At 39.9% G+C, this 21,193-nt stretch overlaps 1 protein-coding gene across 1 annotated transcript in view; it reads left to right on the top strand.

The window, feature by feature from the left end:
• The first annotated feature begins 568 nt into the window (after nucleotides 1-568).
• The window catches only part of elp2 (elongator acetyltransferase complex subunit 2), a 33,774-nt gene continuing 13,149 nt past the window's right edge, over nucleotides 569-21,193 (top strand). Inside the window, exons 1-15 of the mRNA XM_085346074.1 lie at nucleotides 569-700; nucleotides 828-906; nucleotides 1,285-1,358; nucleotides 1,572-1,716; nucleotides 3,516-3,593; nucleotides 3,991-4,055; nucleotides 4,177-4,243; nucleotides 7,454-7,600; nucleotides 7,855-7,950; nucleotides 8,911-9,011; nucleotides 15,456-15,587; nucleotides 16,073-16,222; nucleotides 18,263-18,454; nucleotides 18,661-18,730; nucleotides 18,878-18,973. Coding sequence (XP_085202200.1) covers nucleotides 569-700; nucleotides 828-906; nucleotides 1,285-1,358; nucleotides 1,572-1,716; nucleotides 3,516-3,593; nucleotides 3,991-4,055; nucleotides 4,177-4,243; nucleotides 7,454-7,600; nucleotides 7,855-7,950; nucleotides 8,911-9,011; nucleotides 15,456-15,587; nucleotides 16,073-16,222; nucleotides 18,263-18,454; nucleotides 18,661-18,730; nucleotides 18,878-18,973 — 1,624 coding nt within the window. The remainder of the gene's footprint in view (nucleotides 701-827; nucleotides 907-1,284; nucleotides 1,359-1,571; nucleotides 1,717-3,515; nucleotides 3,594-3,990; nucleotides 4,056-4,176; nucleotides 4,244-7,453; nucleotides 7,601-7,854; nucleotides 7,951-8,910; nucleotides 9,012-15,455; nucleotides 15,588-16,072; nucleotides 16,223-18,262; nucleotides 18,455-18,660; nucleotides 18,731-18,877; nucleotides 18,974-21,193) is intronic.

The following is a 21,193-nucleotide window of genomic DNA, read 5'->3' as shown; positions in this document are numbered from 1 at the left end:
CTTATTATGTATACTATTTTATTAATGTTATAATATCAATACAATACAAATTAGAGCATATTATGCATAAGGTGTTACAATGAGTTATAAAATGTCCTTTGTGACTTAATAAAGGGGAAAACCCTTCCCTTCCTGTCTTAGTGATGTTTTGAGGCAGCTTCAGTGCATCTTGGCATTAATTCTTCACTTTTCGCTCCTACTACTCTAGTCAACAGTGTCGCTCGATATTCTCACTTCAGGAGTCAAAAGTTCAGGTTTTGCCTTCAAATTGTTGCGCGTCTGTAGCGTGTCTATGGATTTGTGATAGCATTACGCCATCTACTGGACTCCAATCGGTAGCGCAACTACAACTAATCCTCCCCGAGATATCTGTCACTAGTCCACAGTAAGCACCCATATTGTAATTAAAATATTAATATTATTAAAATAAGTCACGTTATAGACGTGTGTAAATTGTTTAAAAAAAAAAAAATAACATTCACTGTGCTCAAAATGTGGAACCGTTGTCACAACGGTACCGTTTAGCCCCGGCCACATTTACAGTAACTCCACAACTTCAGCTTTCAAGATGGCGGCGGCCGTAATTGAAACATGCCATGTAGCTTGTTGTGCAAACAGGACGCCAAATGTTGTTTCTTGGGGTCGCGGAGGAACTATCGCTTATGGGACATGTAACTCGGTGGCTCTATACGACCCAGAGGTAGGACAGGCCGTCACTTTCTACTGAGAACCCGCTGTTAGCTGTCACAGCCAGCGACGAGCATGCTGAAGTTTTAAATGGGCCGATATTTGTTTTTATTACTCCAGTAAACTTGTTCTTTCTTTAGGAGAGGAGAGTTGTAGCTCTTCTAAACGGACACACCAGCAGAGTTAATGCGGTCCAGTGGGTTCACAGAGAGGACAGCGGTGAGTGTGGAGAGAATGGAGCTGATGGCTGTCAAACTGCTTGTGTGTGTGTGTGTGTGTGTGTGTGTGTGTGTGTGTGTGTTTGTTTGTTTGTTTCCGTTGTTGATCCAATGCTGCTCGTGCTGCCACAAAGGCAGCTGTTCTTTAAGAGCCTCGCAGAGGTTGCACTCGTGTTGAGCTATATTCCTGTCAGGACACTGTGCAGGTTAGTCACCTTATTCTGCAGGAAGCCTACAGCGAGCTCTCCAGAGACTCCTGGCACATTGAGAAACTATATTCCAAAAACGTTGCCATATGCTACAAGATTTATGTTTACAGTAGTTGTTACTGTGTTATGTGCGCCAAACCATCAAAACCGTGTTACTGTTATTGTCACAGCTCCAGAGGGTCATCTAGTCTCAGGAGGATCAGACAATCGGCTCATCCTCTGGGAAGCTCAACAGGATGGAAAGGTGAAGCAGCCGCAGCACATATTGCTCATACTGTTTCTTACACCTTGCCACCTCTTTAAACAGCTAGTAAAGCAAGTGCATGCTCCTTGGAGAAATGTTTGATTCCTCTCCATAATAATGGCCATACTTTCTGAAGTGATCTCCATCATGATTTGGCAGCATATAGGGTAGCACAGGTGGATTAAAAAAATAAATAAAATGTGATGTTTCCAGTTTATCCAGTCTGTTGAGTGTAAGGGCCACACTGGTCCAGTATGTGCTGCTGATGCCATCTACGTGGAGGACTCAAAGATACTGGTGGCCTCCTCATCATCAGACTCCACAGTTAAACTCTGGCTCTGCTGTGATGCCAAACAAGGTAAGAGACAAAAAAAAGAGTGACTGATTTATTCATCAATTACAGTTGCTGTGATTCCTGAAATTGATAGTTACACTACAATTCTACTTATATTAAACTTGAATGATGTTCCCATAGAGAGGAACAGCCCCTCAGCTTGGATTTCCTGCTTAGGATGTTGAAGCAGCCCCAAGAACCCAGAGTTAATAGTCCGAGATGGCTGCAATGACCATAAACAGTAGTAAACACATAATAATATTCTGTCCTGCCACTGTTGTGTATTTGTGGCTCACTAAATAAGCCAAATAAGCTAAATACGCTTTTCCTGGAATTCATTAACTCAGGAGTAACTCCCGAGTTCCCAACAGCTAACTTCCTTTGTAACTGGAAGGCAGCATAATCACAGAAGCCCGACACAAAATCAAGAGTAATTGAATTAAAAGGAGAGAAGCTAGAAGATCTTATTTCATACAGTGGATGAACTGAGGGGCTGCGTCAAGACCAAAGATAAGCTAAATGAGGATAATTTTGAACGATGAATCATTCAAAGCTACTGCAGTTCAGTCTGAAACAATATGGAGCTGGTTAAGAGTGTGATTAGTCAGAAGTTATGTCTTCTTCTTATGAGGCATGGCTACTCTAAAGATCTATAGTTCTCTTCACATATTGTTTGATGTGTTTCAACAGAGATCCCTAAAGTGGTAGCACTGCAAAGCGTTTACCACAAAGAAAAAGCAATCATTTGTGAAGAGCTTTAAAAGAACAACATTTTTGTGTCCTTTAAGATTTCACAAGATATTAACTAAATTACATGACCTGGAAACGTAGGGGGTCTACAGCCACAAGCTAGAATGCTTCAGCATCCTTTCCCCTCTATATACCAACTATTAACTGACATATAAAATGTTAATTATTTGAGTTTATCATACTGTTTCTGATTACCTGTCTAGTAATGGCTTTCAGAGAGCATGGCAATGTTTGTAACTTGATTAGCGCTGTGCTGCAAAACTATTTAGGCTTGTCATGTATGCCACAGCACTTACAGTAGACTGTCTTCATGGTTCAGTGGACTTACTTACATTTAAGAAGAATTAGATGTATTTATTTGTAAAGCTTTACCTTCAAAGCTTCCAAACTAACTCACTCTTCTCTCTGATATAAATCTTAAAACTAAGTCACCATGTGCACAATAATTGGTTACAGGTACCGATCACCTTGCAAACTGAATGAGCCTCAGACTTTCCTAACTAGAGTCATAAATTCCCCTTGAACATCTAAAGGCTTCATTATCTGATTGTTCTTCTAAAGGGTAACGTGTATGTTTATAAACGTAGGTAAAACAACTTGCTGGTGATTTAAAAAAGAAATAAAAAGGCCAAATTTTAGATGGAATTTTTTATACCCCGTATCATACAAAGCTGTAGAATTATCCCTGGTAAAAACTGTGAGCATCTTTCGTGTTCCTGTCTGTCATCCATGATCCTTCCCTTGTTTCTAGCTGTCCCCCGTAACGTCTCCTCTTTGCTGAGAGTTCTCGTCCAGGTCTCAGTGCAGAAAAACATTAATGAAGCCTGACAGTTGTCGAGCTCAAGCGTGCGTTTTTGTGCACTAGGCATCACCTTGGGTTATATTCCCAGTTAAGAATACAGTCTATTTCAGATCGGTGCTGTTTGAAGAGCAGTGGCTCGAAATGTACTCTCTTCATCGGCGGGGGGAAAACTCTGTGTCCACATGTATAATGTCATCTGTATTATCTTAAATTATTTCCTGTTATTACATCGTGTTTAAAGTTTAATTTCATGTATGTTTCCTTTCCTCAGCTGAGTGCCTCCATAACTTGTCCTTTGGCAGCGGTTTCATGATGGATGTCTCTCTGGTACTGTTGCCAGGCAGCAGAGGTAAGCCTAAGCCGTTCATCCATAGACATCTCTTAAGTTATGAGACACACACACTCACACATACATTCTTTTTTCCTCTCTTGTCATCCATCTCAATTTACACGACTGCTTTAGAGCCTGTAACTGAACGTCATATTCAAACATTCAAAACTCTGTCTCCGTTTGAAGTGTCTCGCGTCATTTTGCCTCGCAATTTTACACGCTTTTCTGTCTGATTCATGCTGTGCTGCTTCCTTTCCATTCCGCTTCTGTTTATAAAACCTAGATGGGGATGTAAATGCATGAAGCCTGCTGTGAGAGCGAGAGTGTGTGTGTGTGTGTGTGTGTGTGTGTGTGTGTGTGTGTGTGTGTGTGTATGCGCGTGCTTTTGTGACTGTGTGAAAACTTCTTCTCACAGTTCCCATATTGGCCTGTGGAGGTGATGACTCTCGGGTGCATCTCTATGTGCAGGCCGATGGGCAGGTAAGCTCGGGTTGATATTTCTTTCAGGAAATGCTCTTTTATGTTCTTTGTGTGTACGCTTTCCTTTGAATTTCCACAGTTAGAGGGCAGTGTCTGACCCTTTTTAATCCCTCTACAATAGCTGCAGAGAGCCATGTCCCTGCAAGGACATGAAGACTGGGTTCGTGGAGTGGAGTGGGCATCTACAGGTGAGTGGTAATGTGTGTAGACTCTTTGTATCAGCTGTATAAGAAGGTTATTATCGTAGTAGAGTGTACGTGTGACACATTTAATTAAAAATCAAAGTACAGTAAGTCTTGAGCGATCTCTCACTTCATTTTATTATAATAGTTATAATAGATGCAACAATTGATTGAAACGTTTGCAGTTATATATGTAAACACAGTATGTAAGGCAAACAAAGTCAGCCGTTGGTATGGCCACCTTTATTCTTCAACATAGGCTGAACTCTTTCGAGCTCTCTTGTAATTTCTTTATGTAGTTTTAGGAATATTTCAAAAACCTTCTTGAAGGACATTTAAAGCTCTTCTTTGGATGTTTGCCAAGGAATAACTTTGAAAACCTGGAAAACTATTGCTAAAGACGGCTTTGAAAAACTGGAAGTCTTTCTCCTTAGAAGCAAAATGTAAAGATCTGAGGGCTGACTAAAAGGTTTTGCACAAAGACACAATCATGCTGAATCAACATTCAGTAACAATCATTATTTTATCATTTTTAGTTATTAAAAATTGAATAAAATAATGTTTGTTACTGGTCAAAGAGTTCTGTGGGTAATAAATGTACTAAGCTTACTAAAAAGGGACCTGTTACGGGCACCGAACATATTAAAGAAAAAAGGACTTGATAACTTTGTGGTCTGGAGTCCCTTTATCCCTTTATTTACCCTTTTTATCTTATTTTCTTTTTTCTGTTATGGTAGTGTTTTATCTTCCAGAGCTTGAAAAGCATGCGCTTGATTTCTCACTTATCTTTAGTCGATCTTAAGAAAGCGGGATAATGCAGTTTCTGGGCTTTGAAAGAGTTAGATAACATGTTGCTGAGTAAATGCTGAGAGGTGGGAGTAGATTTCCTGTCCTGGCCTTTAACCAATTTGACAAGAAAGGCTGACATGTGGTCTTTGACCTTTGCAAATTGAAAAACAAAGAAGTGGAAAGGCAATTTTCTCCTCGCAGACCCAGAAAATGTCTAAAGCATGCATGTGGTTTCCATCTTTCCATGCCAAAGTCCAGCCTCACCATCCACTGCATTCAGACTATTTTGATAGCACCCGGTAATGCATGGATCCAATCCAGGCTCTACTAATTGTGTAACCCTCTTCAAGGGCACTTCATTACTGCACTGTTCTGACTGTGTAAAAGCTATTTCATCTCCTTAACCAACCCTCTTCACCAGTGTCTCCTTCCTACTCACAGTCTATGACCTACTCGGTGCTGCCAAGCTACGAGCCAAAAAAGAGAGAGAATGAAGTTTGTTTATATGAAGTATTCTCACAGGAATGACAAAAACCCTCTCTCTGCTGCGAGGGTAGTTAAATAAATCAGTCTGTTCTTTTATGATTCGACAGATGGCAAATTGGAGCAGTAGAGGAGCAGTTTATCATAGCTGTACAATATTGGGGTTCAGAACATGATTTCTAGTTTTGTATTTCTCTCTTTTAATCTGTTTTTTTTTCACTAGGTTTAATTATACGTTACTTTAAAATCAGCTTGACATCTGTCATGCACTAAAAGCTTTGTAGAAAGAAGTCTCACTTGAAAGGCTTTTAATATGTTTGCTATTTTTCCTCATAATTAAATGGTCAGAAAACATGGCCGTGTTGGCCTTTTCGCAGACTGTGCAGAAACTGCAAGATTAAGATAGTGAAAGTATCATAAATTAAAAGTCAAAGTTAAAAATGACTTTGATGCCCAGTTCTCGTTTTAAAAACACTGTTGCATAAGAAGTAGTCACCACTGCGCGTCGTTTCGGCACAGTTTGAGGCGAGTAGCAAAACAAATCATGGCTGTCGTTATCATTAGTGTCATTATGCTATGATTGACAAACTATAATGGCTTCATCCTTCTTATCCCAGCATTCTGGAGGCCTTTGGTGGTAGCAACACAGGACTTTTTTTTTGTTATATCTGTTTATCTTGGCAGAGATAAAAATGGAACGGTGGCTACTGCACTAAAACTAAAACACCAGTGTGAGAGACGGGCACACTCAGGAATAGTGGCATGTGCTTTGTTTGCCACTTGTCGGTGCGTATTTGACCCGCATACCTGTGTTCTGACTGGCTACATCACACTCAGCAGCAATCTTCTCCTAACTAACAGATAAGTGATCAAAGTGAAATTGAACATCTAGCTGAGGCTTTAATGCTCATTACAAGGCTGAAAACTAAGGCTCAGTATTTAATTGTCCCACGTGGCTCGGCTTTGACCACTTTAAGCACGATGAGCTCTGCTTGAAACTGAGTGCTGAAGCACGCTGACTTCTGTTAGAAATCAGTGGAAGTTTTATTCAAAGGTGCTATAAATAATGATTTTAAATTTATGATGAATCAAATGACTGTCTGTGGGAAATTAGCCTACACTCTGCATAACTTTATATATTTTGTTTTAGCCACCAACAAGCTTCTGGCATAATTCTGACTGGATATTTGCCACTCTTCTGCCAAATATCCGCATTTTAACCATCTAGTTGTTGTTTTGCAGTGAAGTTGAAGAATTTGAAGGTATTCTTCCAACTTTGTTATTCCATCTCATTCATTCCATCCCGTGCATCTAATGCTACCACCACCATGCTTTCCAGTTCATGAAGGGGTTGAGCCTTGATGGTTCATGGGTTGCTTCTAACCAACTTCGTCTTATTTGAGGGTAACAGTTTGGGTCTTCTTCCAGACCTTGGCAAAGTTTTGACATGCCCAGATAAGTTGTACAGTTCTATAAACTGGTGATTGTGGAATCTGCAGCTGTTTAGAAAAGCTTCTGAAAGAGACTTGTCTAAGCCCTGACCTCAACCCTATTGAAAATCTGTGGACTACGCTTAAAAGCCGGGTCTGTGGACACCAATCTCAAATAATTTTAAATTTGTACACCCAGTTCTTGTTATTTAAAGTCACGGAAGATGTACAATTATTCCACACAGAACAGTACAAAGAAGTGATGAGGTTTTCAACACGTTCAAGTATACTAATGTGTCTGATCTCTCTATGGTTTTTTGGACTGTCATTGCTTCTGTTCGCACCAAAACAATACCACTATATTTCATAATACCACACATTTCATTGAAGGATATGATCTGATTAAATAAAACGATGCAAAGTGAGGATAGATTCTGCAATAGAATATTTTAAGAGCCGACACAAAATAACTTTGTAGTGAAGGTTTTTGGGTTTTTAACTCTCACTCATTCAGGTGGGGAGCTGTTATTAGCCAGCTGTTCACAGGACTCTCTCATCAGAGTGTGGAGGCTGTGTGCCAAGTCTGGCACAGACACCCATGCAGAGGACAATCACAGCATCATCAAAATGAAAGAGGACATTTTTGAAGTGAAGGAGAGAGGTGAGTGGGCCACCCAGGCTTGATTATAAAAGGGGCGCTAATTAGCCAAATGAAGAGAGAAGGTTTTTGAAGGTTTAATGGCACATGATGGTTACAGACCTGTATGTATGTTTATACATAATTGTTTTTTTGTGTGTGGAATTTTTCAAATTTCATGCAGTTGTTCTCGTAATCAGACACTATTTCCTGTGGAGGTTTTTTTGTTGTTGTTTTTAAGCTGTTTTTTTTAGGCTTCATTTGTGTTCTTTCTACAGATAAGTCCTCGGTGTATGCTGTGTCCCTTGAAACGGTGCTGGCAGGCCATGAGAACTGGGTGTATGGGGTTCACTGGCAGCCTCCTCTCTATCAAGGTACCTTGATTAAAACCTGGGAGGAAATGCCTGCTATGACGCCCATTTTTGGGCATGCACTTGCATAAATTTGCCAGTAGGTCATTGCTACAATCTATTAGTTAGTCAAAAACACAATCAGACCATTTATTATAGATTCAGAGAAAAAAACATTTCAATCACTTACTCAATTTCCACAGCTGGTGGAAGTAAATGAATTGGCTTGGACACAAGAGGCATGTTTTTTTCCCCTTTTGTCTTTCAGTCTTGGCTTACAAAAGCCAGCGAGAGACTGTGACATTTTAAAAGGAAAAAGAAAAATAGAAGTGTTAAAAGTTATTGACTTAATTAGTCCTCAAAGGAATGACCGATGTATGCGATAAATTCTTGCTTTAAACTCTGGTTTACATATATCTTTGCTTCAGATACATCAATACAAACAATCTTTTATTTTTAATTTATAAGTCAACATAAGTTACAATAATTATGATGCAGACACATGTGTCCAAACTGAAAAACACTTCACGAAATGACAGTTGCACTCTCCCTGCAGTTTGGTGGTCTTTGCATGGAAAGCAGTCATGCCTGCAGCTATCTGTGTGTTTGGGGAGCAGAGAGCTTTTAACCACAGCACCATCATTTGTGATCTTGTCTTGTTCTTGGTGTTTGTTGTAAATAGAGAGCAGTCAGTTTGAAAAGAGCAAAACATGTTCATCAGTACTCCTTGAGTTTTTGTGCTGCACTAAAAGTAAAGAGGTCGCTGAGATGATTAAAATAAGTAGTTAAAAAAAACATGCTATGAAAATTTGACTGTTCAAATAATTTGCACATGCGGCCGAGAACAAAGGATGTTGGGAGTAGGATGTACTTCAGCTGAAACGTGATAAAGATGGAGAAGCACTGGCCTAATGATCAACTGTTAAGCAATTTTTTGATCTCCATGCTTTTCCTGAAAATAGATCTCTTTATCTCCTCCTGCAGGTGGCGAGCTGCAACAGCGTCTCTGTTTGCTCTCCGCCTCTATGGACAAAACCATGATCCTCTGGGCTCCTGAGGAGGGTTCTGGAGTGTGGATAGAGAAGGTCAGTGTTGTGCATGCAGGTCCACAGAGCCTACACACATATACAATAAGTGAATTCAGTCATTCTTGATAGTCAGCACAGGGTTTGTTCACACATCCACGGAGACTCGCACACCCACCTCCTCAGTCTATTTTGGCCAGTTTTCCTTTCAGTTGCTTGTGACATGATCTGGAGCCTGAATCCCCCCACCCCCCACCCTGCACCCTCCGTCCACAGTATCCCTTCTCCTGCTGTCAGTGCCCTTGCGTCAGTTTCCACTCTCCCTGACATTGAAGTGTCAGGAATAGAAGTGATAGACAGTGATGAAGAGGCGCTGAGCCCAGCACTGTGAGTTTAGCAAAGCCAGTGTTGTCCTCCCCCCATCCTCCCTTCTATTACTTACTCACACTGAGCCCCCCTTTTTTAACAGCCCATTCCCTAACACATCCAACAAGAGATGGAGAGGCTGCTGGTGGAAGATGTGCCATAGCCTCTGACTGCAGCACCTTTCCTATTTTTTATTTTTTTAATCATCAGTCTTTCTTTTTGACTCTTTACACCCACCTTTCATAATGTTCTCCTCCCTTTCTTTTTCTATCCCCTTCTGACATCATCTCTGGCCTCCTTTTCTTCCTCCCCCCTCCACCTCGTGTCTTTGGTGCCCAAACAGCTGCTGTTGTGCTAGAATGAGACTAAATTTAACTCAAGTGTGGATGGCAAAGAAAAAACAGTTCTCTGCCCATCTGCCCCACAGCTTTTTCTTTTTTTGTGCAAAGCCTATTCTCATGTGGTTCAGGGCTACCTCAGAGTACCTTCCTTCATACCTGACACTTACTGCATAGGCGTCTGATACAAACTACTGCCAAAGATATGCTCGGACGCAGAGGCATCCCAGAATGGTGGACCAAAAATGCTCTCACACACACATCGCACTCATCCAGTTGAACAGAAGTGGCTGACCTCGTCATGGCAGGCACCTCGGCTGTGATCACATTCTGCAGTAATGAATAAGATTCCACACTTGATCAGTTGCATTTTTGCACCTTTGATCTCATCGTCCACATTCAGAGCGACGAGCAACAAAGACTACAGAAAGGAGAAAATTCTAAAAGTCTAGAATCCGACAAAGGGACGATGATTACGACCTGAAGCGAGCATTGATGTCACAAATTCTTCCCAGTATGATTAGACAAAGCAGTCAGAGGGGAAAGAATAAGCAGCGATGGGCGTCAAGTTTAGTGCAGCCAATCTCCCTCCATAGCCAGATTTTTTTCTCTTGATACCAAGAATAAAGAAATAACCCCCATACCTGAAATAAGCTTTTTGCTGAATGTAAGAGTGCATAGCATACGAGTCTCTTCCTCTCTTTGCTCTCCCCTCCATTTCTTTTTGAGATTCAAACCCTTTGAACTGACAGTTTCCCCTGCCTGCAGACGCTTTGTCACTTACACCAGAAACACACAGGTACAACAATGACACCTTGAATTGAATTAAACTCAATTTATATAATGATATGTTTTTGGGAATTAAAGGCATTTGAGTGTTTTCTCTACCCTCACAAAGGTTTTCTTTTTTGAGACTAGCATTTTTTTGGGGGGGGTCCCACAGAGCTAAATGACCAGCCATGTGTGCCTTAATTAGCTGTTTTTTACAAAGAAGCGCTCCACTTCTTTACGCTGATTAGAGTAATTGGTGAGATTTAATGGAGAGCAGGGCTAGCAGTGGGATGGTTGGGGCCCACCGCTGCGTAAAGCACATCTCACTAACGAGGCACACTGGTAATTAACATCTTCAACTGACCACAGTGGGCCACCACAACACCTAGAGGGATTATCAGTTTGTGTGTGCGTGTGTGTCTGAAGATAACCTTTTATTTAGACCTTGGCGTATGTATCCTCCTCAGGGTACACTTAGTCGCATGGCAGATCACAGAAAGCAACAAAGTCCAAAGAGAGTTCTGTTTTATAGATGACGCTACAAGTAGTTCATTTCATGCAAAGTGAGTCTGTAGTTAAAAAAAAATCAGCAAGTCAACCGTGTCAGTAATGCAAAACATGTGATTTTTATTATTTTCTTTTTGCAAAAATCTTGAGCTACATGCCATTTCTTTATATTTTTTCCAAGGACCCAGACTTTCTTGTAAGTTTTTAAAGAGGTCTTGAGCAATAGTTCTTCGAGGTTTGTACATGACCATTTTCATAGGAATGTGTTTGTTTTAAGTTTATGATAAGCTACCTAATGTTGACCTACGAATCATTCAGGCACAAAAAGGGCACCTAATTCGAGAAATGAACCACACATGACAAACAACGCAGCAAACAACCATTTTTAACTTGCATCTTTAGACCCTTTATTACTAGCAGTCTGTCACAAAAGCACATATTCTGCCGTTACGTTAGTTGGAAAATACCAAAGGAAGAAATAAAGCAAAGACCTGATGGAGGCATTTGGAATTTCTGCATCGTCTTTGTGTCTGCTCTTCACTGAAGACTCATCAGAAATGGTCTCAGTGGAAAGGTGGCTGTCAAGGTTTAGGTGTGTCATTAGAAAGGAGGTACAATAGTGAGTATCTACAGCCATGCTTTTCATGGTTTGGAGCTGCATTTCACCAGCATGATCCATATTGCAACACGATCAGGCTGCGCTGAAGAACAAACCAAATATTAATTTTAAAGTTCGTTAAAATGGTCGTTTGTTCCTTACGTACTGTTTTTCCATGTAGTTTTGTATGTTTCATGAAATCACTGCAGCCATTTCCCATCATTCTTGAGCAAAATTAAGAAACGATAGGCGGCCCAAGACTTTTGCACACTACTGCGTTACTGAAAATTGAAAACCTGAAGAAGTTGCATTGGGTTCTGAGATGTATATCAGTTTTCTCTAAAAATTAAAGACATTAGTTTCTGTTGCTGTTAACATTATGTGTACACAAGCGTTAAAGTACTAAAAAAGTGTTTTTAAAAAGAATTAACAAAGACAAAACCAAATCATAAACACAAAAAGCTAAAAAAAAATATTCTTTTACACGAAAACATTTTTATCTGTACTTCCTAATGAACCACTTTCAAGTTGAAAATGAATTGCCAAATAATATTTCAAGTAATAACCCACACGTGACAGTCTGAACTCAGTTAAACACCCTGCAAACTTTATACTGAGAGCACTGTAATAAATAGGCGGCCCTTTTCTGTTACAAATAGTGTACACGTCATTGATTCATTCTTATTCTGTCAGATCTTTTCTGAGGCAAGCACAAATATTCCCACACTGTAGATTATGCTAAATGTCTGCCAAGATAATTAAGAGAAGTCCATTTTTGCATATATCATGGAAATAATCATTCACTATATCTTTTATTATATTTTACACGCATTGTATTTTTTTACAGGACTGAGAAAAACCGAAAAGCCGCTCTCACCATCTTTCAGTGTTGCTCCAAAAAAAAAAAAAAAATGTGGGTTTTAATACCTGTGCTTCATGCTGAATGGGTTTTCTCAGTATGGCTAAGCTCTCTCTCTCTGAGAATGATATATACCTCCCCATTTTTACCGTCCTTGTTCTATTACTCCCAAATACTCCCACTACCCACTGTCCAGCGATAAGGCACACCACACATCCATATTGTTCCTGCTCTCGTAAACAAGACAGATGACGGCTTTTTGCCTCTGCGAGTTTTTACATGATTTACGGCTGCCCCTTGTGTGCAGAATTTTAAAATCAATCTGCTTAATGTTGCATCCCGTTCTCTCTCAATCTCGGCATCTATGTTTCTTCCAGGCGGTCTCTCTTTCCTCTCTCTTACTCTGTCTCTTTCTAGATGGCTGGAAGATTGTGCCATTCAAAGTAAAGGCATGCCTTTATCGCTGCCATTAGTTCCGCTGTGTTTCAGCCTGCATACGGGCATTATTTTGAAGGTCACTGTTGACCAGTATATGCAGGCGAGAACGTAGGATGATTGAGATCCTCAGTTTACTTCCACATACAGTACACTGCCGTAGCTAAATTATGTATGTTCTGCTGATACTGTGTTTTTGCGTAGCCTCTTAAGGTCTTTGTTTGATACACATTGTTCACTGTGTGTTCTGCAGTTTGCCTCAGGTCACTGGTGACAATAAACTACCCTTTTTAAAAAAACAAAACAAAACAAAGGTTACTGACCAAGCTGTACAATAGGGGAAAAAGTGTGAATTTAGCAATTCTCAAATTTCCTCATAGCCAGTACATATATCATTTTAAGGCATGGGCTAATTAAAGATGGAAGAGATACCTGGATACAGAACACAGTGCTGCTGAGGGAGCAGCGTAACACTCGAGGTTTGGTTTGACTGCTATCGATTTGAATAGATCTCCCCTTTGGGCCCAGTTTGCCTCCAAGGCCTCAAGGCCCAATAAAGCTTTTAATTGTTTGAATTCTTCATGGCAGTGAGAAGTTAACCTGGTCTGCAATATGCCCGCTGTCCTTGAAGTGTACAGACTCGGTGTGTCTATCACTGTTGAAGGATGAAGGTAGTTCTGGTTGCATCACTTGACAGCTCATGGTTAAAACGGCTCCCTGTGGCCTGAATACTCTGATTAATTTCTGCATTGTTTTTAAGTTATTTCTGTCGCGTAATCCCACATTGAATTGTACTGGTTATATAAGCAACAGCACAATACTAATATTGTCGTCTATTTCAGGATGTAATTTAAATTTTCTTTGGGTATTAATTTCAATGAATGGTTGAATTAATCCAGAATCCAGTGCAGTTTATCTTTGGAACTAAAGCAAAGCTTTATAGTCTGTATTCTTGTTGCCATCTAGTTCTTGTGGAATATAAATTTTTTGTTGTTGCAGTTCTCCTTTAACTTCTTATATCAAACTTGATTTATGTATTTCGCTTCTTTTCTCTTCTTGCCTTAGAATAAACTTTAAAGAAACTTAAAGTGAGTTCGGATGACCTCATAGGTTTAAACAGTGAATTTTCATTTGTTTGGGTAATTGGTAACTGCACTTAAATCAAAATGGGTTTTCTGTTACAGGCAGCGATTTGAATCCACAAAATTCAATACAAAACTGTCTGTATGCACAAAGGCAAGGTGCACATGATTGGACAGGTGATGAAAATCCTAAAGGAGTCAGTCGTTTTTCTGGCCATGATTACTGGTAATTTTAAAATTGGATGTCTTTTGTACTGCGAGCTCACACCACATGGAGGGTTTAGTCTCTATATAGCATGATGTACGGGTCACGAGCTCTCAACCAAATCCAATTTATGCAAATCTCTCAGTGTTTTTAAGCTCAAACATTTTTCATCATTATTTGTTTAATGTGATACGCTGGGCTGCAATTGCATTCATTATGTATTAGACAAATGTATTTGTTTGGAGGGGGGCAGAGTTTATTCAACTCAATTTTTATTATTTTAATTTTTAATTTCTTATTATTATTCAATGAGACTAATAAGTCTCATTTTACATAATTTCTCATCTGGCTTGCTGGCTTAATTTGTTAGGTTTTTATTTTTTTCCTGCTTCTGTCTGCTATTACAGAGTCTGTTAGTTAATAAGTCTTAGAGGGAGACTGAGAAGAGCTTTGACAATCCTAACTTCTCCCTCCCTCAACCTGTTTTGCATAAACCTCAGCGTGTAGGCTTACATAGAACCAAGAGGAGACACATGAGCTTTATGCACTACTGCATGTGAGATTGTTATATGCAGCAGGATCCTTTCTTTACGCCGCTGCTATTTCTCTGTATGTGACACTTAATGCACGTTAATGTCAGCGATGATTGTTGAGTCAAGTTTACTTATATAGAAATCTACTATACATCTTAAATAATCAAATAACATAAAAGCATGGGACAAATTGACATAGTTTAAGAAAGGAAACATAAGATGAGCAACCCTCACACACAAAAGGCTCGCAGCTCATTCTGATTTAAAAGCCAAAGAATACAAAAGGGTCCAGATGTGAAGAGGCAGTTTGGCAGCCACATTTTGTGAGTAGAGCAACTGCAAAGGCCTGATCTCCTCCATGCTTTAATCTGGACCTCTGTACAGATAGGAGCATTTGCAGACCTCTGTGATATGTTGAAAGATCAGAGAGCCAAGAAGGCCCCAACCCATATAATGCCTTAAAAGCGAATAATAAAATCTTGACTTTTATTTTGAACTCACAGGCAACCAGTATAGGGACACTGAGATAATGTGGGAGATATGTGGGGTCTCAATTGCACGTGCCAGTTGATAACCACGCAGCAGTGCTTTGGAGCAGCTGCAGTCGGCTAAGCAGTGACACACTGACACATGAATAAAGCTTATTACAGTAGTCGAGTCGAAACAGAGGAGTGGCTTCACTTTTGTGAGTAGACTGAGATAAAAAGAAGCTAGTTTTAGCATTACTTCTAGGTTCCTCGCAAAGTTTTTTTTTAAAATAATGCATCCCAATAAGTTTGCCCTCAGTTATTTTTTTTCCTTTCCCGCCAGGTGCGTGTTGGGGAGGTTGGTGGTAAAACTTTAGGCTTCTACGGCTGCCAGATGAGTGCAGACGGCTCCATGATTCTAGCTCATGCTTTTCACGGTGCACTACATCTCTGGTGCAAGGACCTAGACAAAGAGGTGAGAGCCATAGATGTGGTGATTATACTCAAACTTTCAAGTCAATGTCCTTTACTTAGTTGCATCTTAACGTTTTTTTCCCCCATTATTTCCAGAAGAAGTATACATCGTTTTTATGTTGAAGCAGAGTGGCAGTTCAATTTGAAATAAGATTCACTGTTTGTGCATTTCCCCTCGGCTTCACTGTGAGAGTGTATTTGAGTGTAATTAGTCACACCAGGTTTCCTGCCTGCCACTCAGTATGACTGGCTTAGCATTTGTCTTTGTTGCTTGTCCCTGAAATTGAATAAATGTCTCAAGGCCCAATGATTTAATTCTGAGACAACTGGGTTTACATTTATACCCAGTTGGAACTTACATTTACAGTTCAACACAAACCTGAGGTTGTGTTTTAAAATAAATTTGCCTCTGAGACAGGAACATGTACCACTGATATAGCTGTTAATGTCTAAAACCAGCTGAGCAGTTAGGATCCTTTCTTCCAGGGAGAGTGGAGACCTGGAGTTGTGATATCAGGTCACTTTAATGCAGTTCAGGACCTGAGCTGGGATCCTGAGGGTGAGTTCATCCTCAGTGTGGGCTCTGACCAGACCACCAGGCTATTTACTCCATGGAGGACACAAGAGAGCAAAAAGGTAAAAACAGATGCAAAATTAGCAGCATTGAATCATAACAACAGCAGTTACAGTGACCTTTCCGTCTCACTATATGGCTTTAGAGATATGATACCATGAAAATGTGTTTGAGGTATATTAGTTATTTCTTTTTTTCTCGCTGCTCAACAAAAATTCAAGCTTCGTTTAGCATAAACCCTACAATCCGTGCCGTGTCGAACATGCACACATTCAGTGTTTCCCTGAAATAATCCAACAGCAGCCAATCCTTCAATCTCAGTTCCAGAAATCATTCGTTTCTGAAAGCTTGACCGAAAAGTTATGTCTTCTACTTAGATTTAAAAATGGTCAGCTGATACTTGTCTGAGGTGTTTTGGTCTTGTACCGGCATATCTACCACATTTGCCGGTACAAGACCATATAAGGCTTTAAACAGAAACAGCACCACTTTTTAACTCTGTAATGCACAAGGAGGCAGTGCAAGGCTCTCTTGGTTCTTGGTTTTTTATTTTTGGACTCATTGAAAAGGGGTAAAAGATGATTGACTAACTCCAGTGTATCACAGCAGTCCAGTTTAGATGTAACAAAACATGCACAACATCCACAGTATTTTTTTTGTCTCTCAGATGTCAAATTTGTGTTAAAGATTATCCCAAGGTTCTTAACTTGTGTTGAACCACATGATTAATGACTTACTACTTCTCAGGCCCCAGTCACACAGGCCTAGAGACCAGTGGGAGGTCTTACATTTCAGGGAATGGTACTTTATACAGGAATGCTATGGGGAATGTGTGTACTCTGCACACTTTTTCAAGTTTCACTCCAGCTCAGAGAAAAAATGGCAAGTGTGCGCAAGCCAGAGTCTTCCATGCAAACAAGGGGCAACTGCAGCAGTCTGCTTGCCATCAAAGTAATCACAGGAATGATTTCATCCAGTATCTGGCAGCGATTAGATGTTAACAGGAGTTGCTGACCATGACTGTGTGACTTTAGAATTAAATAAAATTGCCAAATGGTAATCTTTGTCTAGTGATTTGGATACATGTTAAATCTCACATTGTCATGAAATAAAACCGTTCTGATTTCTACGTGTATCCTCATTCAGTGGCAAGATTAAAGAAATAGGTGCCCAGTTATTAACAGTACAGTAATATTTCACAGTTTAATTATACTTTGCTCGCTCTATATGATGAATGCTTGGGATACACTGATAATAGAAAACATACCCATCAAAAGTTCATATTCCTTACAGTAAATTCAGATTTAATTAAGATTTAGAATTTTAGTTAAAAAACGACTACTTGTGGCCGCACTGCATTTATTTTTTTTCATCATTTAATATATCAATCATATTTCATGCACTTGTATTTAATGAATATCGTTGCCATTCAAATGATTTGCTTCGTCTTGGCTCGTCCTAACAGTTGCTACTTAGCGTGTTGTTCTTTTTTGGCGTAGGCCGTTTGCCTACGCCAAAATATATATGCAGGTTCTAGTGTATTATTCTTTCCATTTTTTTAAAATGTCTTTAGGCTATATCTAATTTAGTTTCAACACTATATATATTCTAAGATGACTCAGCTGGGACTGAAACCAATATTGCAGTGGGGTAATATATTAAAGTAAAAGATTACACTTCTAAATTGCCAATATAGTCATCCACCTAGCATTTTAGAAGCAGGGCAAGACATACCAGTTTAGCATTCAGTTGGGGTAGAAACATTTGTAGTCACGCTTCCTGCTTCCACTACATTATTCAAGATGCCAGTTTGGATTATTGCCACAATACCACCTGATTCTAGTGCCAAATGAAATCTAGTTATCACAATGGAGGCTTCCATCGTCCCCTGTGAGAACACTTTGAATCTTAAGCTGGAAATGTTTCACTTGCACGAGAGAATCAATGGTGTATTTGGCGTCGTTTCAAAGGCCTGGGTTTTGGGCCAAGAAAATAAATCCCCAAACATCAGAGATCTATCGAAAAGGGAGGCACTGCCCAACGCGACCAAATGAACAGAGCCACGTGTTCAGCATATGTTTTTGTGGCTGTCATCACTGCAGGTCACGTGGCATGAAATCTCTCGGCCGCAGATCCATGGATACGACATGCAGTGTCTGGCCATGATCGGGAGGTTTCAGTTTGTGTCTGGAGCTGATGAGAAGGTCCTGAGAGTATTTCAAGCACCTCGTAACTTTGTGGAGAACTTTGCTAATATATCTGGGACTTCAAAAGAAACTCTGTTAACATCCTGTGTAAGTGTTCAGCTAAATGTGTATCTAAAGAATATTTGATTTTATTCTGAAGGTATATTATTCCCATTGGTGGAAATGTTTGGAATTAAATCTTACGAAAGCTTTATTCTCTGAAAAGTACTTAATGGACTGTTCAGTCCCCTTAAAAAGCCTTTGCAGTCTCTAACACATGAATATACCTTCTGCGTTTGTTTCAACTATGTCAGGACTCTGCCGACCTCCCAGAAGGAGCCAGCACACCTGCCCTCGGGCTGTCCAACAAGGCTGTATTTCAGGGTAAAATAAAAAAATTACACCGCAGTTTTGTTTGATGATTTCCATCAAAAATCAATTTCGCTTCACTCTGTAGTTTGAGAAAGCTTATTCATATGCGGGTTTGTTCATCGCTTTTGCATAATGTAACAGTATAATTTCAATTTCCAGGTGACCTTGTGCCGAAAAACAAAGAAGAGGGGGAGCAGTTCAACAGGGTATCTGACCAATACCAGGAGTCTTACTTCCACCCACTCAACCTGACAGGTACTGCTGCATGATCTACACTTTCAAGTATTTTTACAGATGACCTAGTCTCACTTAAAATGTGGTAAACCTCTCTGATAAATAATTTTGAAGCCAAAAGGGCATCCCTGTTTCCCTCTCGAGTCTAAAAGCCTGAGTCATACTCGTCATTTAAGAGTTTGAGAGATATGCCTATTGCTGGTTGCTCTTATAAGAGCCGATGATATGCAGTTAGTTAGAGCTTTATTTATAGAGTCCACTGTGTTTTCTCTTGGGGAGGTGGGCTGCTGAAGGCTGATGGTATCACAGCAGGAGAAAGTTTGGAAAAAGAAGAGCGGTCTGGAGCCAGTAATGCAAGCAGAAGCAACAAGAAAATAAATTAATAAAGACAGGAGCCAGAAAAAAAGTTTGAAAACTGATCATTTAAAAACAGAGAAGGTTTAAAACGGTCACCGAGGAAAAGGAAAACTAGGGGAACAAAAGAGAAGGTAATTGTAGGAAACAGGCAAATGGGAATTGAACGAGAGTCAAATGAAAAGAAAGTAGTGCAGCCTTTTAAAACCCCTGGGCTAGAGGGTGTCAAGGGCTGTCATCAGCATGATTGAAGCCACTCCTTAATCTGCAATGCTAATTAGAAAGCGGGTTTATGTGATTGCAAAGTTTAAGTATTGATGACCCCGGGCTATGTCGGGAGCAACCAAGTGTGGAGACCGCTGTTAACAATGCATTTTTACTTGTTTGATTGGGTTCTGCGGGCAAGGAGAGAAATGAATAATCAGGCTAAAAGGGGAGCCCATGTCCGATAGCAAAAACGCAAAAAGTGCAGCTATCGACTACATGCCTCAGAAAGGGAAACTGAACTTGTGCAGATCCGGTGATGTGAGGGAAAGAGTTGGGCATCATTTAATCCCCCATGAACACCAGCAAATGTTAAGAAACACACAGTAGAAAGAAACAGGTTGTTATTGCAAAATAATGTGTTGCTTTTAGGGTGATGGGTTTTATTTCTCAGGATTTCATGCAATTAAATGTAAACATGCGAATGTGAGACATTGTCTTGAGCTGATTATCATGTTCTTAGTGTTTCTCCTTCTCAGTCTGTATCATAAACCTTTTTGAAAGGGGATAGTCACACACTTCTGTCATAGTTACAGCCTAACCACAAACCCTTCTGAAACACTACACCCTAACCTAATGTGCACCAGAGCTCCTTCAGTGCGAGACTGCTGCATCCTCGATGCATGTCCTTCCTCCCTGCAGCTGTCAGACTGTACAATCAGAACTGCTCCCAACAAACATAGATGTTTACATCAGCGCTGTAGCAACTTCTACTGTTATAACTGCGCATTACTTTTCTCAGCTTGTATATACACTAACTTATTGGACGTTACATGTCTACTTTTTAATGCACAGGTACAATACACAATCTGCACTTTTCTAATTATTCTAAATATTCTTAAGTATTTAAACATCTTTCAGTATCCTGCCCTGTTTGCACACTATCTGTACGCTAATAAACAGCTTGAGTCTAGGTTGAATTTAGACTAAAGCTTAGTTTTAGTCTAAATTCCAATTTTCTGAGAGCATTTGAGTGTGCCTACCTAATGTCTGAAAGTGCAGCCTGTTCACAAGTTAAGAAAACAAAATTTGGCAAGAGCAGGAGACACCTGTTTCCAGTCTCCCTCTCCCCCAAAGAACTCCTTTGAATTCTAAAAAATATATTATAATTTTATTTTCTGCAAATAGTATAAAATCTTAGGATCAGATTTTTTTTCTTATGCTCAACAAACTTTCTGGTGAAGTGTTAACAAACTGAATAACCAACTTGTTATTCTGATTTCTGCAGTTTAAAAGTCTTTGTGTTTCTTACATATCTGCAGCATCGGACATCAACAGAATCAAAAAACATTGCCACTCATTTATTCACACCACATCTGGAAGCTGTTTAAATACCTTCAGAAATTATCCCTGACTTGGAGACGGGATCGATCAGGATCTGAAAGCAAATGATGATGTGTGCTTAGTCACAGTTTGTAATCTACAGTCTCGTAATCGTCTTATTCAGTCTACTAAACTCTGGAGCGTGTGTGTTTACATGCCTGTAACTATCAAAGCAGCTATTAACACGTAGCTGTGTCCCAGTGTAGCTACTGAGTGTGGTACATTATGTTCCGCAAATACTAGTGATGTTGTTTCTGAAAGGGCTTTACTAAACCCCCTTATAATCCTTTAAGGTCTTTC

Source organism: Diplotaxodon limnothrissa, linkage group LG22 (genome assembly GCF_057381915.1).
Source record: "Diplotaxodon limnothrissa isolate DT_005_m linkage group LG22, D_limnothrissa_male_GT1.1, whole genome shotgun sequence".
NCBI classification, from domain to species: Eukaryota; Metazoa; Chordata; class Actinopteri; order Cichliformes; family Cichlidae; genus Diplotaxodon; species Diplotaxodon limnothrissa.
This window is presented reverse-complemented; position numbering and strand designations above follow the sequence as displayed.